The sequence below is a fragment of the Pipistrellus hanaki genome, assembly GCF_964339955.1.
Source record: "Pipistrellus hanaki genome assembly, chromosome: 10".
NCBI lineage: Eukaryota > Metazoa > Chordata > Mammalia > Chiroptera > Vespertilionidae > Pipistrellus > Pipistrellus hanaki.
Window position 1 is genome coordinate 10,412,332 of NC_140512.1, and position 27,160 is coordinate 10,439,491.

General features: G+C 46.4%; 1 protein-coding gene across 2 annotated transcripts in view; it reads left to right on the forward strand.

The window, feature by feature from the left end:
- The window catches only part of BMPER (BMP binding endothelial regulator), a 187,155-nt gene that overhangs the window by 29,322 nt on the left and 130,673 nt on the right, over positions 1 to 27,160 (forward strand). For both annotated transcript variants that reach the window (XM_084896864.1, XM_084896865.1), the window contains exons 3-6: positions 2,053 to 2,152; positions 17,761 to 17,843; positions 20,898 to 20,988; positions 25,912 to 25,994. In XM_084896864.1, coding sequence (XP_084752990.1) covers positions 2,053 to 2,152; positions 17,761 to 17,843; positions 20,898 to 20,988; positions 25,912 to 25,994 — 357 coding nt within the window. The remainder of the gene's footprint in view (positions 1 to 2,052; positions 2,153 to 17,760; positions 17,844 to 20,897; positions 20,989 to 25,911; positions 25,995 to 27,160) is intronic.

Sequence of the window (27,160 nt, forward strand, 5' to 3'; positions counted from 1 at the left end):
AGGAGATGCCCTGGGGGTGGTCCTTCCCTAAGGCGGAGCCAGCTTGGGTGTGTGTGTGTGTGTGTGTGTGTGTGTGTGTGTGTGTGTGACAGGCTCTGCTTGGGAAGGGGTTCGAGTCCACAGCCAGGCCGTGTGTCCTGACCTGGAATGGAACCATTAACCTTCTGGTTCATAGGTTGATGCTCAACTACTGAGCCATGCCGGCCAGGACGATTACATTCTTAAACTATGCTTCTTTGAAGGACATTGTGGCCATAACTATGTTATTACATTTGTAATGTAAAGAGAATTCTGCAGTGAACTGAAGGGCTGTGGCTCAGTGTCTCCATGCCACCACCTCTGCCTGCCCGGCCACAGGCATGCTCTGTAGCCCTGCCTGCCCCTTGGGATGACCTGGGAGCTGGGAGACCCGTCTGGGCCTGGTCCTCAGAGGCTGCAGGTGGGAGGCAGAGCCGGGCGTGTTAGGAGCTGCCGGGTTCTGACTTGGAGCCTTGTGTGGGGACCACTGCCTCACGGGCTTTAAGGAATTACTGAGGGCCCTGACCACATAACAGACACCTGGGGGCGGTGTGTGTGTGTGTGTGTGTGTGTGGAAACTGGATTATTCAGGTCAACCACCAAAATCATACACCGACAGCTAATAAATAAAACCCCAAAGGTCTGCACACCAGCCCGCAGGTGGGGGCAGGCCCTGAGATGGCCTCACAAGCATGTTCACCGTGTTGGCCTCAGGGTGCTGACCGGTGATGCTGGTGAGATGCTCGGTGTGTCCAGCGGAAGAGGCGGAGCAGCATTCTTCCCTGGGGCTCCTGGTTCCCAGCGTCTGTGGCCGTGCAGAGTGAAGCAGCTGACGGGGTCCAGGGCTCCATACACCTCACTCTGGGGGGAGTTGAGTTCTGGGGGGGATTGGGGTTCTGGGGGGAGTGGGATTCTGGGGGGGAGTGGGGTTCTGCAGGAGTGGGATTCTGGGGGGAGTGGGGTTCTGAAGGAGTGGGATTCTGGGGGGAGTGGAGTACTGAAGGAGTGGGGTTCTGGGGGAAGGGAGATATCAGGGAAGGGGAGTTCTGAGGGGAGGGGAATTCTGGGGGGAGGGGAGTTCTGGAGGGAGGGATGTTCTGGAAGGAGTGAGGTTCTGGGAAGAGTGGATTCTGGAACGCTCAGCGGTTCTGATCACTTGGAAGGGGCAGGGCTGACAACCTGATTCATTACAGATTAGACCCTGGGGGCACCTTGCAGGGCTGGTGACCTCCTAAGGACGTGAGCAGGTGTGAAAGCACAGCCCTAGCGCTCAGCAGGCACCGTTACCAAAGCCCAGCTCTGCCGAGGTTCTGGGCCGGTCCTCTGGCTCCTGTGTGTCCAGTCCCCCCGCAGGGGGGCACCCCCTCCGCGGGGTCTCCTCCGAGTCCCTGTACCCGCTGACCTCTCAGTAGAACCAGGATGCCAGTGCCGCCCTCCTTTCCCGAGCCTCCGCGCTAATAGGACGCAGCTGTCCCGGTAAACACTGAGCGCTGTGTCCTGCCTGGCCGGGGCGTGTTCCCTTCCCTCTGCCCGAGCCCAGGCCCCTTCAGCCTTCCTTGTCAGTATTTGCGTTGGAACTGCAGGCGCTGCACTTTAATGCACTCGACTATGAAGGGTTGTTGGACGGCCTGTGCAAATATTTTTGTTCTCACGATGCAGTCCTGGCCCAGGTAGCCCAAGGGGCAGGGTATGATTTATGCAAATATTATGGTTTCTGTGGGGCATGCTGAGAGGGGTGCTGAGCGTGGGGCGAGGACACCTCTCCCTGCTCCGAGTGGGTGTCCAGGTGAAGCTGGCTTGTAAGGAAGGGCCTGCCCATGCCCTGGCACCTGCCCTTGACCTAAAAGAGCGTGCATGCCCGGATGAGGACTTCTGCTCCAGAGAGCGCACAGACCTGCTGCCCTCACAGAGCTTTCCTGCCCAGAGGCAGGTGACAGGGGGTGAGGGGAAGAGGTTGGGGGAACTCCGCCCTGGGCTGGGATTCAGGGCTTCTGTTTGAAGCTGATGTCAAATGTCTCTTGTCTCTTTGCCCAGAACAAGGAAGTGACCTGCAAGCGGGAGAAGTGCCCGGTGCTGTCCAGGGACTGCGCCCTCGCCGTCAAGCAGAGGGGAGCCTGCTGCGAGCGCTGCAAAGGTGACGGCTCCCGGCCGGCTTCTCTGGCCTCCTCCGCAGACATCTTATTTCTCTTTCTCCCTCCTCTTCGCTCTGTCCTGGGCTGGGTGCGCATGGGTGTCGGGAGGGAAGCTGGTGTGTGCATGTGCATGCATGCATGAGTGTATGCACATGTTTGTGTGCATGCATGTGTGTGCATGCATATGTAGGTGTGCATGATTTTGTATGTGGTGTGTGTGTGTGTGTGTGTGTGTGTGTGTGTGTGTGTGTTGGGGAGCTGTTGGTGGTGGTAAGGGGGCTCTCTGGTGGAGGTCTGAAAGTGTGTTGAGCATCTATCTGCCTGTTGGGTTTGTTTCTGGGGCAAGTTGTTGCAATGTCACAGAGATGTCCACGTGAGGTCTGTGCACGCTGGTACACACGCACACGGGCATCTTCATCGGTAAAGCCGTTTGAGCTCAGTTTTTCCCAGGCTCCTCCTACGCCCTGCCCACCTGAGCCCGAGGCCTGAGGCCCACATGTTATCACGGTGGTCCCTACGGCACGCATGCTTTCCTTCCCGGTGAAACGTGAGCTCTTTGTCTCTGATGCATTCCCACGGCGCCCGTGCCCGACCTCCTTTCCGGGGCCTGCGGTGCACGTGTCCCCCGGAACAGGCTGCTGGCTTTCGTGTCTGCCTTTGCTTATTTGTTTATCATCCTCTTCAGCGTTCTGATTACCGAGCACCCTCCACATCCGAAGCATGTGAAGGCTCTGAGGCGATGCTGGTGTGTGTGTTTGTTTTGATATTTTCAATATGGGAGAAGCACGGGGAGGAGAAGGCCTAGAAAGCATGTTGTTAGCTCATTCATTCTACTAAGAGATCTGGACCATTGAAAATCCCCATGTTATGCTCTGTTTGTGTTCAGATTCATATTTTATCCTATGTGTACTACCATATATTTGGGCCACTTCTGTAGTGAGTGTGTCTAGTTTATTTATAACTGTTGGATCCTCATTTCATCCCTTAAACCAATGGCTCGGGAGCCACATGTGGCTCGTTGGCCCCTTGGGTATGGCTCTTCCACAAAACACCACATGCGTGCGTGCACGTAGAGTGCTATTGAAACTTCGTGGCCCGTGCACAGAAGTCGGTTTTCGGCCTGGGCGAGTCTATTTTGAAGAAGTGGCATGAGAGCACTCAAGGAGCCAAAGAGTCGCATGTGGCTCCTGAGCTGCCATTTGCTGACCACTGCCTTAAACTATTACAGAAGTTTCTATGCATGGCATCCTGGTAGCCATGACCATGGCCATTCTTGATGGGTTTTTCCTGCTCATGGCCAGTCTTTGATTGAGGCCAGCCGCCGGTCAGGAACATGTTTCCTGGGTGAGGACATTGTTCCCTGGCCCTGTGGATGGTGAGGGGTGACTCACCTGGTTCCTTTTAAGACCTTTACCCCCACCCACCAGTTATCTTCATAGTAGTCCAGAGGGACTTGCTTTCCCAAGATGCTGGGGACTGAGTTCATTGGTTTATGCTCATCACTTAGCCCACACAACAGCTCATTTTCCAGATGAGGAAAGTGGGGGCCAAATAAGTTAAATCGTGAACCCCAATATCAAGCAAAAGGGTGTCTATGCCTTTAAGGAGATTGGTGTACTGGAGGGGTCAAAGAAATGCCATCCGTGGGGACGTTCCCCAGGGAAGAAGCACGAGGGGAGGCGGACAGCTGGAGAGCCAGGGGCTGGGAGTGTGTGGGCAACCCACAGTCATGAACAAGAAGGAGTTAATCACATCCAAAGAGGGCTGCTCAGGGGAAGGCTCCCAGGGAAACGGGGGGCACACAAAGGCATGAAATAGTTCTTAGGCACCGCCTGCCACTTAGCATCACCCAGGGAACGTGTTAAAGTCCCAGCTCCTGGGCTTCCCTCCAGGTCTGATGAATTAACACAAATCGGGAATAAGTTTTTGTTTGTATGTTGCTGATCGTTTGGGGGAGGGTGAAAGGGGCAGGCAAAAATGGAACAGAATTCTATCATGATTTCTATTTCTTTTCCTCTGAAAGAGTTGTTGCTATTGAAAAGGCAATTCAGGTTGAAAACAGAAGTATGAAAACTCAGGTTTCCAAGAGGATTCTTAACCGTGTGTGTGTGTGTGTGTGTGTGTGTGTACGCACATTTGTGTTCACATTTGTGTTCCTTTTGCTTCTGATTACTCATGTGATTTGTTTGTTCATTCATTCATTCATTCATTCATTCATTTTATTCCATAAGTACTTACTAACCTACATGCCGGGTATTTATGGCATGGCACTGCTTTACCAATTGTTCTTAACTTTTAGGAAGCCAGATAGTCTTTTTTTTTTTTTTTTTTTTTTTTTTTTTTTTTTTTAAGTAAGTAAATTATTAAGCCAGTGTTTCAGTGTACTTCTCAAGCCAGTGTTTCAGTGCACTTTTCAGATCATTTTAATGTTAGGAATGGCTATACATTTTTACCCAATTATCCAACAGCACTGCAAAAGAGTCATCTAATTAGAAAACACGCAGTACTGCTTGATGAAAACAAATGAGATCATTGAGAGTCCAACAGGCATTTTTGGCCTGTTTTCTGTATTTCCTTGGACCAAGAATCATCCTTTCATTTGGGGTTCTTTCATAAACAATAATGTATTTGTTATCCGAATATATGTTTGTTATTAGTGGATCATAAACAAATAAGGTGTGTTGCAAATATTTATAGGTCAAATTCCAGATCCTTCACGTGGAGCATCACATATTAATTGTCTGCAATACTTTGACAAAAGACATAAGAAGCAAGTCTTTCATTTGTCAGCGGGGGTTTGTTTTCCACAGTCTCCTCTGGTCTTTAGTTTCTGTGTGCTGGGGCTTGTGTTTCTGAGTGGTGATCCCATGGGCTGTATTTAAAAAAAAACAAAACGGTTTAACTTTTATATTTGATTTAAAAAATATCCTACGATGTCTCAGAAAATGAAAGGAAAGAGGTAAAACGTAAATATTTGCACACCGATTTCCAGAATTAGGACAGCCGTCCTCAGTTCCAATAAATAAGATTTAGAGAGAAAAACATGCATGGAAAATGTTAAGGGGATTGGGCTCATTTATGTAGACCAAGGACTGACCTGTGGAACTGTGAATAATCATTAAAGATTGAGCCTTATTAATTATCACTCGCTTTTCATACATCCAAGGCCATGGCTTCTTCTCAGTGCTGCCTTGAGAATGACCTGGGACATGACCGTGTCTTTTAGGATATTCTTCTGTGGCTGTTTTTGAAGAGATCCAGCCACTTACCATATACAGGAATGAGCATTAAAAAACAAAACAAAACTCACACAACTAAAAAAAAAAATAACCACACTCTCTTTGTTGACAGAGTAAATTGACTTATTGTTTAAACTGTGGAAGATGGAAAGGCTGAGCTAGCCATGCATGCGTCCATCTGTTTGTTTGTAACCAAACTTCTTTTGGCAATTGCATCCGCGCCTTGCCCAAACAAAAGAGTGTCTTTTCCCTCCACTTCTGTTTTCCTTCCCCTTAGTCACAGCCACATTCTTAGCAGTATTGGTGGTGTTTCTGATGCCATTTGCCCCAGGTGCCACATCCCAAACAAGGAGCCACCTGGACTTGCTTAAGGTCCATGCTGTCAGGCATCTTCACTCTACTGTGAATGAGACTTAGAGGATATTTTGATACACACAAAGCCCGTCTGTAGATATTCCTAGATACTGCTGTCTCCAGCCCTGTGGTGGTGATGGTTATCATTCTGCCTTCACAGATGGGGGAACAGATGTTTAGGGGGGTGATCTTGTTTTTCACGTTCACACAGTTGTGAGAAGTTGCAGGGCCCTGGGTACAGGAGGCTCCTTCTTGCTGGTATCACGCTGCCTGTGAGATAAGGAGGGAGGAGAGACCAGGGAGTGAGGAGGGCTCTGGAGATAAAGGAGAGAGAGGGAGACAGATCTGAGGTCAGTCTGCCACAGCCTCCTGGGTGGACCGCCTTTCACAGGAAGGATGCGGATGGAAGCTTTGTGTGGAGGCAGTTGAAGATAACATGTGGCTTAGGAGGCGGTGGCTTTTCTTACTCACTGACATTCTTTTGGGAAACCCTAACTTACTTTTTGTTCTCTTCAGTATCCAAGACGAGCTTGACTCTTCTGTGAAGATGCGTTAACTAAAATAGTTAACAGGCAATTCAAAGTATCCAGAGGCACTGATAGTCAAATAAGGCTTCCTCCCTCTCCTGACCCCAGCCTTCGGATCCCCTCTCCTGGGGACAGCCACTTAGGTTCCTGGGGACCCTCCAGAGCCCGGCTCTGCATGCGGTGAGCGTGGTTTTCCATTTCCAGCCGCACAGAAGTCTCCACCAGTTTACTCCCAGCTGGGTTGTTGTTGTTAATCCTTACCCGAGGACATTTTCCCATTGAATTTTTAGGGAGAAAGGAAGGGAGGGGGAGAAACATACACACAGAGAGAGATATATCAATTGGTTGCCTCCCACACGCTCTAGACCAGGGCAGGGGATGGAGCCTGCTACTGAGGTACGTGCCCGTGACTGGAATCAAACTCTGGATCCTACAGTCTGCTGGCAGATTCTCTAGCCACTGCTCCCAGCTGTTTCAACGCAGAGGCTGACTAGCACTTAAAACACCTTGGGAGAGTGTGTTGCTCTGAAGAACATTCCCACCATGGAACTGCCGAGGTCTACTGATATTTTCCTCGATTTAGAGCTTAGGAGACTGATTTAAATATATATATATATATATATATATATCTTTATTGACTTCAGAGAGGAAGGGAGAGAAATAGGAACATCAGTGATGAGGGAAAATCATTGATCGGTTGCCCCCTGCATGTCCCCTACTAAGGATCAAGTCACAACCTAGGCATGTGCCCTTGACCAGAATCGAACCTGGGTCGCTTCCGCAGGCTGACACTCTATCCACTGAGCCAGACCAGCTAGGGCTGATGTGTTTCTTGATGAAAATTGTTAAATGATGGTATGGCTGTAAGTATATTTAACCGATAATTATTTGAACCTTTAACAGAAATTGATGCCAATTTATATTCAATACGTTTCCTAATAATTGTTTTTTTTCTTTTTTTAAATTTAATAAATCTCTATCGTTCAGATTATTACAATTGTTCCTCTCCGCCGCCCCCTCCCCGCTTTAGCTCCCCTCCTTGTTAATAAATTTTTAAAGCTTAGGGGGAAAAAGAACAAAATAAAAAAGTCTGGGAGTTTCCTTTTCACTCTTCTTTTCTCTAACTGAAAAAAGATGTATAAGAAGCTATATTTCATAGATTGGCTTTTCCATAATATAAACCAGGCTATTTTGGCATTTAAATAAAAATGACCCTATTTGTTTGAGAAGATTTTGTGAACATTAAAATCATCCTTTACAAAAATCTGTTTTCATTGTTGAAACTGGTCAGATTTAAACCAGAGATCAGCTTTTCCCTGTCAAGTTCGTCCCCATCCATCTATGGGGGGCCCCTGTCTGTCACATTCTGTGGGATTTTCAGAGGCAGTTTCAGCGGGGAGTTTGTGGTTGCCTCTGAGATTGTAGGCTCCACGGCCAAGGCCTGCTGCTGACGTGGCTGCACCAGTTTTCACTGTTCTAAAGCGGGCACGTTGAGAATGTCCCCCATGGTGACGAAGGAGCCTGGGCTCCCATTTAAACGTGCCCCTGTTGAAGTGCTGCTCTCAAAACCTAGGTGTCCTCGCCTGTGGCCCCCCAGCCTGCCAGTGCTGCCTCCGGCCGTGGATGCCTGGTGTGCTTATTTTCTACTGATGTGTAACAAGTGCTGACAGGGTTAGTGGCCGAAGATAAGCTTGGTGACTATGAAATGAAATGTATGTGTGTGGGTGTGTCTTGTATCTATATATAAAGATGTGTGACTGTACATGCACCTATTTATTATTTTAAAAATAGTCACCAGGCTGCAGTTATTGGGCTTTGATCAGTCTCTTCAGATGTTGGCACTTTTTTTTTTTTTTTTAATTAACATCAAATGTTCCAGGTTTGTGCTCTGGTTGGTTTTGCTCAGTGGTTAGAGCAGCTGCCTGCAGACCTAAAGGTCATAAGTTCGATTCCCAGTCAAGAGCACATACCTAGGTAGCAGGTTCAATTCCTGACCCCAATCAATCTATGTTTCTCTCTCACATCAATGTTTCTCTCTCTCTCTCTCCCTTTCCCCCATCTCCTCCACTCTCTAAAAATCATTGGGAAAATATCCTTGGGTGAGGATTAACAACAACAAAACATGTTCTAGGTTTGCTTTTCGAAAGGCATCTTGTCGAGAGCTCATGTGCATCTGCCTGAGGATTCTGTCTTCTAGAGAGGCTTGCATTTACCAGGACTGATGTGGTAATGGAGGTGAACAAAGTACATTGGTATGCCCGTGAACTGAGTGCCTCCTTCACTCAGATGAGCTTATGGGCACCAGAGCCAACTAATTATGTCTCCAGTAGCTTCGTGGTGAAAGGGCCCGAGATGTTTATCTGCAGACGTGCTCCGGCAGCGACCAGCTGATGCAGAACACAGGCAGCCTTCTGACCTCTGGGCAGCATCTGTGCATTCTCCAAGCCGGGCCCGGGGCAGGCAGAGGGGTCCCATTTAAACGTGCCCTCTGAGGTTTTGACATTTTGAATTCTGGGGATTATAGGATGGCCAGTTGCAAGAGGCTGTGAGTACAACTTCAAGAAGCCCTGAAGGCTGCATTGAGGTGCTAAATGAGAGCCAGGGAGCTCCTGTGCCCTGGGGCCTGTGGATTGGCAGATAGTGATAACAGCCCTCAGCCCCCTGAAGGCTGGAGGGAAAGGGCACTGGGCTTGGAATTAGGTGGAGAATTCATTTCCTCCTCTGCCATTTGTACCTATGACTTGACCCGTGTCTGGCTTGTTTAACTTAACATCAAGGCTCATGCATGGTGTAGCATGTTTCATTATTTCATTCCTTTTTAGGCTGCATGACATTCCATTGCATGAACATACTGCATCCCCTTTATTCATTCACCCATCAGTGGGCATGTGGGCTGCTTTCACTGGGCAGCTGTATTCTTATTAGCCCCCAGCTGGGGAGCTCGGGAGCCACAGGAATGAATGTTCTCCTGGTTAAATGATGAGTTCTTACATGCTAGGAGGAGAGGAAGGCCAGGTGCAATGCCACAATGGAAAAGATGCGAGTCCTGGTATTCTTATGTATTTTATCTAGGTATCTATACATATAAAAGGCTGTTTGTCCAACCAGTAGCTATGACATGCACTCACCACCAGTTGGCAGACGCTCACGCAGGAGCTTCCATGATGCACACTGCCATCCTATCTAATCTAATAAAAGAATAACATGCAAATTGACCATCACTCCAAGACACAAGATGGCTGCCCCATGTGGTCAAAATGGCTGCCCCCATGTGGACAGGAGATGGCCACCACAAGATGGCCTACAGGGGAGGGCAATTGTAGGTAGTTAGGGGTGACCAGGCCAGCAGAGGAGGGCATTTGGGGGAGACCAGGCCAGCAAGGGAGGGCAGTTGGTGGGGACCCAGGGCAGGCAGAGGGTCCAGACTTGCAAGGGAGAGTAGTTGGGGGGAACCAGGCCTACAATGGAAGGCAATTGGGGGGGCAGGCCTGCAGTGGAGGGCAATTGGGGGGGCAGGAAAACAGGAGGGCATTTGGGGGAGATCAGGACTGCAGAAAAGGGCAGTTGGGGGGGGGACTAGGCGTGCAGGGGAGGGAAATTGGTGGTGGTGGGGGGAACAGGCCTACAGTGGAAGACAGTTGTGGGGGACCCAGGCCTGCAAGGGAGGGCAGTTTGGGAAGGCAGGCCTGCAGGGGAGGGCAGTTAGGGGTGACCAGGCCAGCAGGGGAGGGCAGCTGGGTGGGGGGAACCAGGCCTGCAGTGGAGCACAGTTGGAGGGGCCAGGCCTGCAGGGGAGGGAAGTTGGGGGGGGCCAGGAAAAAGGGGAGGGCATTTGGGGGGCAGGCCTGCAGGGGAGTATAATTGGGGGGGCAGGAAAATAGGGGAGGATATTTGGGGGCACCAGGCCTATAGGGGAGGGCAGTTGGGGGGGACCAGGCCAGCAGGGGAGGGCAGTTAGTGGCAATCGGGCCAGCTGGGGAAGTTAAATGTTGATCAGGCTGGCAGGAGAGTGGTTAGGGAGTGATCAGGCTGGCAGGCAGAAGCGGTTAGGGGAAATCAGGAAGAGGCAAGCAAGCAGTTGGGAGCCAGCAGTCCCGGATTGCGAGAGTGCAGGCCGGGCTGAGGAAGCGCCCCTGCCCCCGACCCCATTCACAAATTTTGTGCACCAGGCCTCAGAGTGATTTGGCTTTTGTGGGTCTTGATTTCCTTGTTTTGAAAACTGGGGGTAAAATGTTCTCTGCCCCAGAGTTCATTTCATGGGGATAAAATGTGAAAACTCCAAGTCTAATGCCTCACCTATAATAATTATGCGATGATGTTTATCTTCTCTTCTTTCCTCCAGTTGGAGGATGATTGAGCTAACGTTTATGAAAGTAGTTTTTGGAACTCACCTTTGGCAGTCACCTCGGTGACCGACATCTCCTGCCCACACCAAAACCCAGCCTGATGGCCTCACGGGGCAGTCTCTCCCACGTTTCCTCCCTTCCCCACTCTTGCTCAGCACGAGCTCAGCTTCCATCTTTCTCCTCTGCCGGTAGAAGCAGTGGGCATGGATTCTCTGACAGTGGGGCGCTGAGGGTGGAATGGCGGCAGCGATGCTAACTCAGCCTGGGGTGGACGCACTCCCACATTTAGGGGCGATTCTGAAAGAACCGAGCAAATGCAGGAATGATGAACGATGTGCTCCTACAAAAAAGTGGTTGCAAGTATTTTTTCCCCCGTAACATATTGTGTTTTTCCTTTATTGTACGAATTGTATTATAAATTTCATAACATATTACACCAGATAGAATACTGAACTAGTTTTGGCTCACAGAATCTGTGTTGCTTCCTTGATGTATGCCAGATAGTGTGTATGTCATAATCCTAGGAAGTGCAGAGGCTGGTTCTATAAGCCACAATTCCATCACTTTATTGTCTCCAATAAACACATAGATTAGGTCTCCAAGGCAGTCACATGGAGATGTTGCATTCTTCTTTATTGGTGAAATGAGCTCAACTTGCAAGCCATCTGTACTCATCTGATATTTCTGTATATTCTGTCTTTTATTTCTAAAGCCATCAAAATTAACTAGAGCTTTCTATCATTTTCTTTTCCTATTGCTGGTGATTTCCTTTCAATCATATGTTTAATTCCTAATTGGAAAACAAAACAAAGAGGCTATGAAAACGAATGTTGTGGCCAGAAGGCCCCTCTTTAAGAACTTGTGGTTCGTGGGTCTGATTTTTTCTCTTGGGATCGAGGAAATGGTTTGGCTATAAAATCTCCATTAGCCCCAAATAAGCAACATTGCCTGCAAGATCCCTGGTAGGTAGGGCCTGGAAGAATATTAAAAGCCTGTTTTCAATGAACTCCTAAGGACACCATTTAAGCCCTACAATGGCTGGTCAGATTTTATGTGTATCCCTCCTGACTCTACTTCTACTTGTTTCTGGAGAACAGTGTCTGAAAAGTGGTTCATTACACAAATTGCACGGGCCTGGGGGGATTGGGGGCTCACTGACCAAGTCCAGGGCTGGGTGCCAGATCAGGTGGCCCGGAAACCACAAAGCCTGGCAGACCCGCCTGCTCTTCCACCCTGCTCCATGCGACATGAACTGAATTCAAAGATCCCGTTTGGTTTAATTTAAGTAACTGTGATAGTTTGCATGCTAACTCTGCCCCCAACAGACAAGAATAAACTAGTAACTTGGGGGACAGAAGTGGATTTTGGAAAGAAAAAGACACCTTCTGAAAATTAGCTGAAGATGAGTCTTGAAGAGCATGGGAAGAGGGGATGGAAAGTGTTGATAGACTTGTCATTTGGAAGGTTTGGTAGATGGTGGGATGCTCAAGGGCATTCCGGATTGTGTTCCCTCGCAGCCTGCCTGGTCCACGGGGGAGGAAGGAGTTGGTTATGAGACACAGACCCAGGAAAGCTGGCTGTTTCTGGGGGGTGAATAGTGAACTGAGCTGTCCACCTGCCAAGAGGAGATGACAGGAAGTCCAGGGAATGTCATGCTTCCTGGGTTCTCCGTGGTTTCCAGGAATGGCTCTATGTTGGTTCTTACTGTTTATTACCTGTGAAATCAAACATTGATGAAGCACCAGCTATACACAAAGTACTGTAAGAGACCTGGACATGAACATTGCTGAGGCCACGTGTACATGGAGAAGGGGCATGCTCTGAGTGGAGACGGCTTCCCAGAGGTGGTGACCTTGAGATGAATCTTGAAGGAGGAGTTAGTTAAGCAAAGGAGAACTTGAGTGGCCTGGATGTGTATCACTGTGGGGATGACGGAGATGGAGGGAATGGGTAAGATATGTTTTTTTTTCAAGCAGGGACCAGTATTTGCAAAACCATGGGATGAGACCTTCTGGCCATATTGGGGATGGTGTGTGAGGCGGGGAGGAGAGGGGATTCTAAGCGTGGCATGCCTGCACGGGGGGTGTTTGGGAACATCAGGTAAGAGAAGGAAGCAGTGACGCACAGACCAGGCTTGAGAGCTGTATATGTCACGAAGTTTGACTTGTAGAAGTTCCACTTCCTACCTCCAGAGACTCAGATCCAGTTGGTCTGGAGAAGGAAGGTTGGGGATACCAGTCTACCCCTCAGCCAGGCTGTGAACCAGTCACTGTTAGAGCTCAGCTGTGCAAACGAGATAGTAAGATGGGGATTTAAAGAGCCCACACTTGTAGCTGTGCAGGAGGATGCTTGAGAAGGCTCCTGTTTCTTTGAGAAACAGTCAGTGAGCCTCTGTGATGGTCCAGGTGAGAAATAACCAGAGGCTTAGTGGAGGCAGGTGTGGAGGGAGTGAAGATAATTGGAGGAGAGCAGCTAGAAGGCGTGTGGGGTGTTTGAGAAGCAGAAAAGCGTGGTCAGACTGCCACAGAGAGGAGCTACAAGGTAAAGACTGGGTGTCCTTGGTTTTGGCACTTCAGTGGGATGGTGGGAGCCAGGTAGCCTTGGTTGAAGAACTTAACTGTTTGAAGAAGCATTCAAGTTCATTATGATCAAGGAAAGGTGTATAATCCTGGGGACCCAGAGTGAGTTCCAGGTGGGAAGGGGACGGACTGGTAAAGTAAGATGGGGCCATGGGATGGGCTTGTGTTATTGGTAGCGGGAAGATCCAGTTCTCTGCTCTTGGGCTGATGTGAACTTGAGAAGTGGACAGACTGAGATTAGAAGGGTGAAACCAGGTAGGATGAAGGCTGTTATAAGGCCATTGCTGTTTTTTTTCTAGTCCTGAAGATATTTAACAGCTATTTTAACAACGGAATGATGAAAATGTGTAGTGTTCTCTCTGCCTGGGGATAATGTGGCCACGGAGAAAGGCCACAACTAATAGGAAAAATGAAGTTGATTGCTAAATTGTGGACTCAGTTTATTTGTGTTCTTCCTGTTCCCTTGCCACATGTTTTCTGAGTTGAATCATTGACTACGCCAAGTTTTTCTCTAAGAGTATGTGTGTTTACCAAAAAAAAATGCTCTGCAATTCTTCTGCATCCTGAAAATATTAAACAAACAAACAAACAAACAAAAAGCAATGTACATACAGGAGAAAAGTGTAGGTCTTGTTTTTGTGTGACTTCAGTTTTGTAAAGAAGAACACTTGGGGCGATGTGTGATGGTTTAGATCCGGGTTTCTCAGCCTTGGCACAGTTGACATTTTGAACTTGTTGGTTCTCTGTTGTGCACCATAGAATGGTTATCAGCCCCTGGCCTCTACCTACCAGGTGTTTGTAGTACCATGATCCTCTGGTTGTGACAACTGAAATGACTCCTACCATTCATTACCCAGAGTGCCCTGGGTGAAGGCAAAATTGCCTAGATGGAGAACTATTGGTTTAAATGAAGTTTAGAGATTTTATCAAAAAATAACCACTACTTCCTGTTGCAATGGTTTTATTGAAGCTTGTGGACTCGGGCACTGCTTTTTTTTTTTTATTGCCAGACGAAAACGAATGAATGTTTATAAATTCTTTTGTCGAAAGTTTATTTAAAAATATTTAAAGAGAAAGGAAACGCTACTTAACTGGTTGCCTAATGATTCATTTGCTTACCCCACTTGCCCAGTCTTTCATTTAGTTCTTGGATCTGCTCACATAATTTTATAAGGATAGAATTGGCTTTTCTCCTGGGCCTTTAACTCCTCAATGCAAAGGTATTATGAATTAGGGAGTGCCCAAATAATACTGCCAGTTTAGACCTGGGTGTGAAAATGTGATTTCGTACAGGACTTGGATCCCAGTGTTAGTTTCACACGTAAAGCCTTCTTTGAGTAAGCTGCTCTGACTTTCCTGTGCAAATTTTCCCACCTGTCAAGTGAAGGAGGTAATCTATATTATCAGTAAGTTTGCTTCTAGTTCTAACTATTTAAGGTTGAAATATTTTGATTATTTCTTTGGGTTGGTCCTGATCCCACAACACCCCCTCTTCTCAATGTAGTGCACCCCAAAATGTGCTTTGTTGGTCACTGATGATCCATAGACCACGGCTGGTCTACAATTAGATAAGTGCAGGAACGGAGAGTAAACAATTAGAAATGTGTCTTTTTGTTTGTTTCTTTTTGTTTTTATAATTCAAGTGTGTAATTCTATGAGTGTTACATTTAATGATAAAACATTAGGCTTATATTTTGTCCTAGTCTTTTAAATTCAAATTTTTCTAGTAATTCATTTTGATTATAGTTTATGGAAATTTTAGTCCACGTTTGATTGGAAGAACAAAACAAAACAAATTGGCCTTTCACCAGAGGTAGTCTGAAGAGCACTGTCGAGTGTGCTTAAGGTACAATGGAACCTTTTCTTTGCCTGCTCATCTACTCTGGCCAGTAGGAGATGTGTAGTATATTACTCCTCCGGGATTTAAATAAAAACAAAGGCAAGATAATGCCTGTTTGTTGTATTAGCAGCATACAGTTGGTGGCTAATAGAATTTTTATAAAGCAAGTTGCCTTACAGAGAATAAGAATTAATTCTAGAGTAAACCCGATGTTCTTTTTGATTGCATGTACAGGTGCCTGCACAGAGCTCGTGTTCGTGTTTGGCTTAGGATAACATGTTTATGTTAGACCATGAACCAGAGAGCAGTGGGCATAGCCTCTCTTTCATTATTTTATTCCCTAGAATCCCTTAGGTAGGGAATCTACCATCATGCTTGGTATACCAGAGTCTCCATAGCTAGCTGATGGTGGTGAGGGTAGGCGAAGAAGGAAAAGGTATGGATTGAATGGCACTCAGGAAAGAGATTACCAGCGGTGTTTTTGAGGCTCTTCTGTCACTCAGACTCCTCCCACATATGGGAAAATATATTCGGTGGAGTCAGGTGTGGTAGGCTGACAGGCAAATCAGGGTAGTTAAGCAGTAGACCACTTTACAACTGGACCTTGGTCTTTGCATGCTGAAATAGGGTAGAGGAGTCACACTTCCACCTGACAGTTACTTGAAGCAGAAAACCTCGCTGGATTCCCTCTGCCGAGGACCACTTGTTCCAGTAGCTTTTATCCCACATCGAGTGGGCTGACTCAGAGAGGCTGTTCCCCTCCTGGGAGCTTGTGCACATGAGCTGGCCTTGCTGAGAGCAGCCTCTTGGTCAGCAGTCCCTTCTTGGTCTGTGTGGGTTTTGTAAGCACTTCCTCCTCCGCAGTCAAAAGGCAAGAGCTTTGCCTGCCCTATTAACGGCATCAAATCACCCTTTCTTTCAGTTGTGTTTTTTTAAAAATCCGGAGGATGAAAATATATAACATATTTGGAAACCCCGAGGGCGGACTTGGCAGGCGTCTTCTATTTACTTGGACTGAACACGAATTAGGTTTGGGCCCCTGGTTTCCCCGCCTCCCCCTCTCGGAACAAGTTATTTATTATCTGCGCGAGTCTGCCTCAGCGGATCAGACATGCACATGACACGTCTGTTGTGAGTGTGTGAGTGCAGGAAGATTTATGCTAGCCCAAATTGTTTTATATTGGTTTTCATTGTTGAAAATTCACTGTATTCATTCTCGGTTTGGCATGTACGCATTTGTAGTATGCTAGGGGGTTCCTGTGGTTGAATGTTTTATCACTGTAACACTCCATGCAAAGGAAATTAAAGAATATATAGTGAAAGCATTTCCCTAATATGTTTCCAATCAGCTGTGTACTTTCGTAATTTGATTTGTAGGAACTAGAGAGGAGAGCATTACTGAGCTCTTTTCAATCATTCATAACCCTCTGGGAATCCAGATTATGGTTCCAGGCCATGAAAATGTCTATTGAAATGTTCTGAAGCCCTTTATTATTCTGTTCATATGTAGTCAGAAGGGTTTGTTGTTGTTACCACAGCAGAATTCAGGGAAGGAGGGAAGTCTCCTCCCTGTATCTTGGACAAGGAAAACTGATGTGAATTGATGTGATTGGCTTGGCAGAAGTCAATCATTGGTACCAAGAGGCGGGTCCTTTTAGTGCTGCATTATCCTGTGTGTGTTCTGCTTCTCTACTCTTTGGGCTAAGCAATTGGATTCTCACTGATAAATCCCTTTTCCTACCCTGTTTCCCCAAAAATAAGACAGTTTCTTATATTAATTTTTTCTCCCAAAGTTGCGCTAGGTCTTATTTTCGGAGGATGTCTTATTTTCGGAGAAACACGGTAGTAGGCTCCTAATAATCTAATACGTAGTGCTTCTTCTCACAAAGTGTCACACACAGGAAGGAGGGTGTTATTTAGACAAATACAATCAAGATCTTGAATGTGAGCTTTGCATCATTATTTTATTGGCTCCTTCTACAGGGACTTAACTTGCTTGTGGCCTCTTTTGAGCATCTCTGTTCTTTGACTTCTGCTTGTTTCCTCTCCATGTGGGAGCCTGACTTCTGTTTGGCTAGTGAATTAACATGTGATAATCTATATATGGATCATTCCAGATTTCCTTAATCTAGTTCACAACCTGAAATAAATAAAAGTGAAATATGAAATCATAGCTCTGAGAGATGGGAGGCACGACTTGGGGGTGAGGGGGGGGGGTCAGCTGATAAAGATCATAGCTTGTCAGGAGATTCAGATGGAAATATAATTTTGCAACTATTTCCTATTTTTTTTATTTTCTGCTTTTAGTTCCTACCATGTTTTAACCTTCCCTCTTGACCTTCAGCAGTTTTTGAGTCTACCAAGTCTTATGTAAGATCCCCTTTCACTGTGTTGTTTTAGCCTCAGTCCTCCTCGTATTTCATGTGGCATAAAGTCACGTACAAGGTTATGAATTTTGGCCAAGAGGGCTCATCAATCCATGGTTTTTCATGTGAAAATATAGTCTGTGCAGTTAATCTTCTCAGCAGTCAAAGAATTAATGCAAGTGAAAGCCAAGTGGATATTTTAAAAGCTTAGTTGTGTTTTGGAGAGAAGAGCAAAGCAATTTTGATGGGTCCTGTGATCAGTCCCGGCTGAGATGACTTGACTTCTTGTGCTTCAAAGATAAAGGGAAAAAACCCATACTCATTGTTGGCCTGTCTTTCTGCTTCCGTTTCCGGTCTAGGTTGCACCTATGAAGGAAACACCTATAACAGCTCCTTCAAGTGGCAGAGTCCTGCGGAGCCCTGTGTCCTGCACCAGTGTCAGGTACGGCCCAGCGATCTTACCCTCCCGTGGAGAGGAGTCTGTGGAGTCCTCCTCAGGAGTTCCTTTCAAACAGCACAGAACAAAACAACAACAAGCAAACAACAACAAAACCCAACTGTATTCTTGTGCATATTGGTTGTGGCAGTCACTGAGCCAAGACAGTACAGGATAGGTATTGTATAGGACTTGCTTCTAGAAACACACAGCGGAATTGTTCACCATTGTTCAACTGGGCCTAGAAAAACTCCTGGAAGATGCATATGTCCTTGGGGAGAATTCAGGACTTCCTGTGAGCCAACTTTAAGCAAAATACAAATTCCTGTGAGCAGAAAGAGGTACTGTTAGAGGTAATGTTTTCCTCCTTTGATTCAGAAACATTTTGAATTGGAGCCAATCTGTGCACTGTGTTCAGTCACAGCAATTAGTACGCTGCAGCCTCCTTGATTTCAACCCAACTCATTTAAGAACCACAGGGCCGGCTCCTGAGGACCCCACTGTGGTTGGTGCTTGCGGAACTTGGAAGGAGCGCTGACCCCATGTGGCTCTGATGGTGAAAGGTCTGAAACACAGCGAGATAAACAAAAGGACACATGCAGACTCTCAATGCTCAAACTTCTTTTTCTCTTACCCCTTGAAAAATGCTCTTTAAACAATGCTCATTGAATTTGGATATAGTTTTTAAAGTCTTCTCTGTAGAGAAGGTGCTGTTAAATCATTCTATCCCTAACCCCTTTTCACAGTCCAAGCATATGCTTTTGCATTTAAAGGAGAAAGGAAGGTTAGTATAATAATGTATATTTCTCTCTGACCTTTTTTTTTAAAAATATGTTTTTATTAATTTTAGAGAGAGAAAGGGAAAGGGGGGAGAGAGAAAGAGAGACATTGATATGACGTGAATCAGTGGCCTCCTATATGCATCCCCAACCAGGAATCAAGCCCACAATCTGGGTATGTGCCCTGACCTTTCAGTGCACAGGACAATGCCCAACCAACTGAGCCATATTGACTAGGACTCTCTCTTATCTTCTCTCAAATATTTACATTTAGCCTGGCCAGAGTGGCTCAGTGGTGGAGCACTAACCCATGAACCAGGAGGTCATCCATTTGATTCTTGATTAGGGCACATGCCCAGGGTGTGGACTCAATCCCCAGTTGGGGGTGTGTAAGGAGGCAGCTGATCAATGATTTTCTCTCATCATTGATGTGGCTATCTCTATATCCCTCTCCCTTCTTCTCTCTGAAATCAATAAAAATATATATTTTAAAATTATATTTACATTTAGTTTACTGAAATCTGAATTTTACCTATTCACATTCTTATTAAATGCCCACAGGTTCAGTAACAGTGGAGACAGTGCAGTGTAGCAAGGAACCTATGGGCCTGCCACTTATGGCATTTGTTATCTAACATCCCTGGACCTCACTTTCATCCCCGTGAAATGAGGCTGATACTGTCTCACAGGGTGGTGGCAAGCAATGAGGAGCCTGGAGTTAAAATCACTTCAGGCAGAGCCTGCGTGTCCTGGGTCCAACTAGGTACCAGACATAACAGCTGGTCTGATGACCTGGTTTATTTCCATTTGCGTTGAATTCCAGCTTATTTCTTAGATCCTCCTACCAAAGGAGTTCTGATGGTGAAAAAATTCACATCAATTTTCTGCTTTTTTTTTTTTTTTTTTTTTTTTTTTTTTACTGGAAGAGGATGCTCTGAAGAGGAGACAGGAAATTCATGCAAACCTGAATTCTCCATCTGGATTGCAGATAATAAAGGGAAATGGATGTTGAGCCCTAGCTCTTTGCATTGCTTCAGTTAAATAACTAAAGCACAGATCCTTTTTTAATGTCTATTATAGAATTTTGGCAGCTGTTTTTTTTCTTTCCAACTGTGATATAGGTCCCAAAAAAACTCCACTGGTGGTGGCCACCTCAGGCCTGACAGATATGAAGATGTGTAGGAAAGAACCCTTCCATGTAGGATTGAGATGTGCTGGTGGCGGGCACGATGAAGCAAAGCATCTAGTTATTAGATGGTTACATTATTTGTAGCCTGTGCTACACCTCACCTGAAAATAAGACTAAACAAACAGCAAACACACACACACACAAATCCATGTATAAAATATGGAGAGAATATTGTGAACATTCTTCAAAAGCCAACTCTAAAAATTAATTTAATGTTTCAGTTGATGTTAAAATACTAGAGTCCCAGGATCAGTTTGCAAACAAGTCACCTGATTTCACTATTAAGACCTGAAGTCTCTCTTTTGGCCTAGGTACTCTAAACTTGAAAATTGTTTTATCTAATCTCTTCAGTGGATGCTGGCGAGCCAGTCTCAAGTGAGGCAGAGTGGAATGTCTAAATTACAGAGCTGGTCTAGGTATTTCTGGAAGGGTTTAGGATTTAGGTCTCCAGATGCCCATCTGGGATATTATTGTTCATACTCTTTGCCTCAAAATTAATGGCTTAAAGTATAATGACAGTGATAGAAAATACAGGTAAGTGTATTTTTGAAAACTTAAAAGTAATTGTGAATGAACAGCAAGGCACTGCAGGCTACTGACTGGCACCAGGTTCTTAAACACTAGATTTATTTATTTTAAAAATATTTTTATTGATTTCAGACAGGAAGGAAGAAGGACAGAGAGAGAAACAGCAATGAGAGAAAACCATGGATTGATTGCCTCCGGCACACCACTTACTGGCGATCAACCCGCAACCAGGGCATGTGCCCTGACAAGGAATCGAACCGTGACCTCCTGGTTTCTAAGTCCACATTCAACCACTGAGCTATGCTGGTCGGGCTTAAGCACTAGATTTAAAAGAAAGAAAGACAGTAGGGCCAAAGAGAAAGAGTAAGATTAGGGTGAAGAACTAGCCTCCAAGGGCTGAGCCAGGGAGATCTGACCTCATCTGGGCCACATACCTCTGGACCGGACACCACCCTCGCTTTGCACGTTTGTGTTGGGACTCCTCTCAGTTACCTTGGTGACTTTCCAAAAGTGAACGCGTCTGCAGCGGGGACTCTGGGCTGACCTTGCTGTTCTGTTTTTCAGGAAGGCGTTGTCACCGAGTCTGAGGTGCGGTGTGTCGTGCATTGTAGAAATCCCTCCAAGCATCCAGGAATGTGCTGCCCCACATGTCCAGGTAAACTGGCAGGACGGAGAGGCTGCAGGGACCGCTGGAACCTCTGAGCTCTCTGCAGAAGGCCTGGTGTTCCCCTCTCCCAACCGACTGTTCCTCCCTTTACAGCCGTGCGCCTAATGGGTTTAGAGAGCAAACTTCTTTGCCTAGAAAAGTCCAGCTGGCCTCCCTCGGAGCCCGGGATGAATGCAACGTGCTGTAGGTCTTGGCATGTGGCTGTTCGAGGCTCAGCGGCCCGCTTTCCACTCCACGGGCCGCAGGTGACGCTTATTTTGGAAGGAGAGGCTGTGGCTTTCCCTCGCTACCAAAAATGTCTTGACTGCTTCAGTGTGCAATCCCTTGGCCAGAGCTTGCCTGGGCGATGAGGTAACCAGATGTTTGCTGAAAACCGAGAGCCCTGTCCCCGAGGGAATTCAGCCTATGCTCGTGCTGGCCTCCGCTGGCGGCCTGGTGCAGCAAGTCGGGCCCAGGTCTTTGCAGAGGCCCCACAGCCCAGCTGACGGTGGGGGGCTCCTTGCTCTCAGTGGCTGGAGGGTTCCTCTCACTTCTCCGAGCAGGATTACGAAGGCCTCCTGCGCCTTTGCTCGCCCTTGGGGCTGAGCCCGGGGATTGTGAGGTGAGAGATTTTTTTCTGAGCCCTTAAGCCCCTGGCCCATCCTCTTAGACAGATGTTCTGCATTTTGGGCTTTCCACAGTGTTTTTTCCCATTGGAGGTGATGCTCACAACTCCTCCTTGCTTTTGAGGTTCATCTCCAAAAAGTCTTCTGCTCTGCAAACCTTCCTGGGACATGGCTATGGCGACATGGTGTGTCACTCGACAAAGATGAGGCTCCTGCTGTTCCCCTCCATGAGGTCTAATATATATCTAGACCCACACCCTTCTGAGGTGTGGTCTTTCTCATCTTTGAATGACATAAGGACAGGCTCCTCTCCACTACTTCTGACCTTCCTAAGTTCCCTGCACAGTCTTTCCTCATTTTTTTAAAAAATATGTTTTTATTGATTTCCAGAGAGAGGGAAAGGGAGAGGGAGAGAGAAAATCAATGATGAAAAAAAAAATTATTGATCAACTGCCTCCCGCATGCCCCCTATTGGGTTGCAGCATCGAGCCTGCAACCCAGGCTTGTGCACTGTTGGGAATCGAACCATCACCTCTGGTCCATAGATAGATGTTCAACCACTGAGAAACACCAGCTGAGCCCTGCACAGTCTTTACTGAGCCCATCTTCCTTTTGCTGTGACTTATTATTGGATGAGCTTACAGGAAGACCAAAAACTCATTGATAATTCTTTCCCTAAGCACTTTTTTCTTCTGAGTGCACCAAATATGCTTTGTATCATGTAGCCATACTCTTACATGCCGAAAAGATCTTTATTAAGTTAGATCACTAGTTTTCTAGGCTGCACATTAACATCACCCAAGAAGTTTTAAAAAATAAACCTTGATGTATAGGCTGCATCACAGAGCAATTCCATCAAAATCTCTGAAGGGGGGACCCAGCCGTCCCAGCTATTTCCAAGCTTGAGATTGATAACAGAGCAGTTTTTTTTTTAATGCTGTATAGATTTTACAATTGTCATAGCTCTTAAATATGAATTCAGTCATGTTGAGTAGACTGTTGTTTTATTGATACAGAATCAGTTGCGCACTTATAACATTCCTCTTCAGTCAGGAGATAGTCATATTTTTTGGCTGCCTTTGATAGTGTGAGTGTACAAATATCAGAGTGACTTTATTTCAGCAATTGAAGTTATCATATTTGAGCAACTGCTTCATCCATTTTGTTTTTTGGTTGAGTTCCCAGAAGGAAAGGGTGAACTCTATGATTGTACATACTACACTATAGAATGCACTTGATCCACCAGTGAGGTATTGCCCAAAGCATAGAGGAAGGAATGAGACCCAATGGGAATAAGACCTGTGGGTGAGTAAAGGCCAAAGGTGGGGTTAGGGTGTGGCTTCCTCTCTTTCATGGCCACCATATTGTACTGTCTCTCACCTCCCACACACCATGATAACTATTCTGCTTGGTTCCAGATGCCCTGAGAGGCAAATCTTTAAAGTTAGCATGCCAGCTGGGCAAGCTCTGTGCCCTCCACTATGGGGTCAAGAATCAACTGTGCACCTGGCCAGTATCGCTAAGCATCAATCTATGAACCAGGAGGTCATGGTTCGATTCCCAGTTGGGACAAATGCCTGAGTTGTGGGCTCAATCCCCAGTAGGGGGTCTGTAGGAGGCAACCAATCAATGATTCTCTCTCATGGATGTTTCTCTCTCTCTCTCCCTCTCCCTGCCTCTCTCTGAAAATCAAGGAAGAAATTAAACAAACAAACAAAAAAGAATCAACTTTGCTCCCTCCCCCGCTTTCTCAATTTCAAAGGCCAACCTTTGGGATGCAGATCAGAGGCCACATCCAGAATGTGTCACCCTTTGTCTTGGGAGGGTGGTCTCAGCTCAGTCTAGACAGGAACCTTCAAGGGAAGCCTTGTGACATTCTCCTTCATAACTCAGGACTGGCATCTGTCATTGATCATGGGATGGTTTTTCCACATAATGACAAACATGCACAGTCTGTGGTCAGCTTCTTCCTGAGACAGATTTCAGGGCATTCTTGGTTGTCTGCTCCTTCCTTTTCTCCTGACCCTTTGTTCAAAGATGGTGAGTTGTGACAGGAACAGTTTGTTTGGAATTTTCATTTAAAGTTCTCTATTTAAGTTGTCAAATGTAGATTGTTGTGGGTAATCACCTGGAAGTCTGTCTAACAGAATCAGTGGTACAAACATGAAAGAATGGAAGACCCTTTGTTTGCAGCATCTTTTAAAAAAGAGATGACCAGGTACCTGCCTTTATGAACCATGCTGAGCTACAGCCACTGGGAGGGCTGCGGGTGGGTTCACCAGGTCTTCCCTAAGCAATGGGAACAGCAAGGGGTGGTGGAAGGCTGGATGTGGGTACCAACAAGACTTTACAAGCAGTTTCACTCCGTTATTCAGCTTCAGACTTGGTAGTGTTTGTCTCTGTGTCTTTCAATGAACAAAGGGCTCTATATCTAGCTTTAAAGTGAACAGGTCCATATATCCTTTCTGATTTATGCATCTCTATGTTCATAGCAGCACAATTCACCATAGCTAACATTTGGAAATAGCTTAAATGCTTATCAGTGGATGAATAGATTAGAAAACTGTGGTACACCTATACAATGGAATATTATGCTGCTGTAAAAAAGAAGGAATTCTTACCATTTGCAACAGCATGGATGGACCTGGAGAGCATTATGCTAAGTGAAATAAGCCAGTCAGTGAAAGATAAATACCATATGATCTCACTCATTTATGGAATATAAAGAACATTATAAACTATTGAACAAAAATAGAGGCATAGAAGCATCAGACTATCAAACTACAGCGGGAAGGTAGCGAAGGGTTGGAGGGGCGTAAGAGATCAACTGAAGGTCTTGTATGCACACATATAAGCACAACCAACAGACCCAAGACACTGGGGGTGAGGGGATAAGGGCAAGTGCCGGGCAGGGGGCAGATAGGGGAAGCCAGGGGGAGGTCAGTGGTGGTGGTGGGGGAGAAACATATGTACTACTATTTGTAATGCCTTAAACTAAACTAAACTAAACTAAACTAAACTAAACTAAACTAAACTAAACTAAACTAAACTATAAAGGTGAACATGTCCAGCAGCCAGATCAGGTATATGAGGGTCATAGTTGTTTCTTCTTGGAAGGAACCAGCTGCTTCAAGACTTGGGTGGGTTCTGTTGATGAGTTCAGTTGGCGGGCCTTGAACACTCGCTCCCAGGGGTATGAGGCTGTCTTTCGCAACAGCCCCCTTTGCTGAGTGTTGGCCATCGGACTGCTGCCTCCAGCACTGTCTATTATGTGAGAGTGACCTCAGCTATTCTGGCAAAGTGCCTCCTGAGTACGGACCTGAGGAATAGTTGACAGTCCTCCCATGGCCTGGCTGTTAGGGGATTACTGGCCATCTATGCTTTAGGTCATTTGTGAGATTTGTTACAAATATAACAGTGTTCTGATCATCTTTCTGAATAGGAGACACCTCTTGGGCTTCTGGTCTTTTTTTTATTCTGACTTGGTAGGGTAACACAACTCCTTTAACAGGACAAAGAGTGGGACTGAAAACCTGCAGGTACCCCCTGACCTACCTTTGTGTCTTCTTGTCTTGGTGCTTGGTTATCTATACAGTGTGGCCAGTGGGTTAGAACTGAGTTTGAATCCTAGCTCTGCCATTGGCCAGCTCTCAGAGCCATGTCTTTCCCATTTATGGGGACAATGACAAAAGTCCCTACTTGGCAGGCTCACTGGTGAAGTTGAAGTGAAATCATGTGTATGGAGGGCCTAGTAGAGGCTGGCAATTCCTGCTATTCACCGAGTGGCATCTCTTTAGGTCATTTGCTATTTAGCTCATTATTGATTTCTCTCACTGGGACTTCTTCTGTATGTCTCCTCTGGTGCCTCTGGCATTTGGTTTTCCTGGCCATGGTCAATGTCATGGTCAATGGTGAGTTCCACAGGCTCTGCAGGGCTCACCACTGTGCATTGGTCCTCTTCAGGCTGACCTGGGCCCAACCTCTGATGTACTTTCAAGCATCTTGAGATTTTTAGGGTCACATCAATCTTTTGTATCTTTTGGTCTCCCTTCCTCCCTCCCTCTCTCCCTCCCTCCCTCCATCTCCCAATTCCTCCCTCCCTCCCTCCCTCCCTTCCTTTCTCCCTCTGTCTCTCTTCCTTCTTTCCTTCCTTTTTCTTACCATGAAGCAATATTGTCCTCTGGTTAAAGAGGATGCTCTTTAAGGTGGAGGTGGAGATGGGAGATGGATGAACAATGGATAGAAAAATAGGGTCAAACTGAACAAAGGCTGCTGCCCTCATTCTAAACTCTGCTTTGTGTTCCAGGCTGTGTGTTTGAGGGTGTGCAGTACCAAGAAGGGGAGAACTTTCGGCCTGAAGGAGACAAGTGCACCAAGTGTTCCTGCATTGTAAGTACTGCCCTGGGTGGTCCAGGGACGTTCCTTCTGGTTAATTGCAGCTGGGACTCACCACGGGCAGCCCTGACTCTCCTTACAGTCTCTCCTTCTCTCCCTCCTGCTAAGGAACCCAGGGGAAAGCTTGTCTCTCTGGCATTCGGGGCTGGGTAGGTCTTTGTCGTGGTAGCTGTCCTGTGCAATTGTAGGATGTTTAGTAGCCTCCACTTTCACCCTCAGGTTTGACAACCAAAAAGGTCTGCAGATATTGCCACCTGTCCCCTGAGAAAAAGGTCACTCCTGATTGAGAACCACTGGTCTAAGGAATAAGGGGAGGAGGCTTATTTTCCTCCACTTGCATCTTCTTTGGGGAGACATGGATTCTCTGCTCTTTGGGCAAAGAAGCTTCTTGCTGAAGCAGCTGTTGAGTTCTTTAGTCAAATGGGAAGCAGATGGGGTCAGCTCGCCTCCGTGTATTCTGTGTGGTGACAAACCTGGTCTAAAGATTGGTCAGTTGCGTTGGGGGAAGGAGCAGGAGGAAGTGGCCCCTAAGCTGTGGGTTCAGGGTGGAACAGGGATTGGTGAGGCAAAGCCACAGGCCTGCCTCTCCATGCATTGCTAACTTGTAACTCATGTACCAAGGATATCTTCAGAGTGCTTAAGAATGAGAAAAGGAGCTTGGCAGATGTTATGATGTGGAGGGGATCTTTTTTATTGATGTATTTTAAATTTGGAGTAGAATCATTGGTGATGGTGGTGGTCACAGTGATGATGGGAACCTAGTCTTAACAAGCCATTCCAAGTTATTTACACCATATATTTTTAAAGCTTTTAATCTTTTGTAATAAAGAACATACAGCGTGCATCTCAGAATATTAAAAATAATGGGGAACTCTAGCATCGTAATTTCACCAAAGTAGAATCATATGTGGATCATCGTAAATCACAGCATTTGTCATTTCTCTACATGTCTTTCCTAAAATCTTTCCCCTTCCTACAGCACATACAACTTAGAGAGTCCCGAGTAAAGTAAGCATGACCCAGGGTGAGGGTGTTTTTGGAAGGGGAAGGGGGAGGAAAGAAAGAAGAGGGAGGGGGACTGGGAAGGAGAGGATATGTGTGTGTGTGTGTGTGTGTGTGTGTGTGTATAAAATATATGTAATATGAGGTATATAATGCAC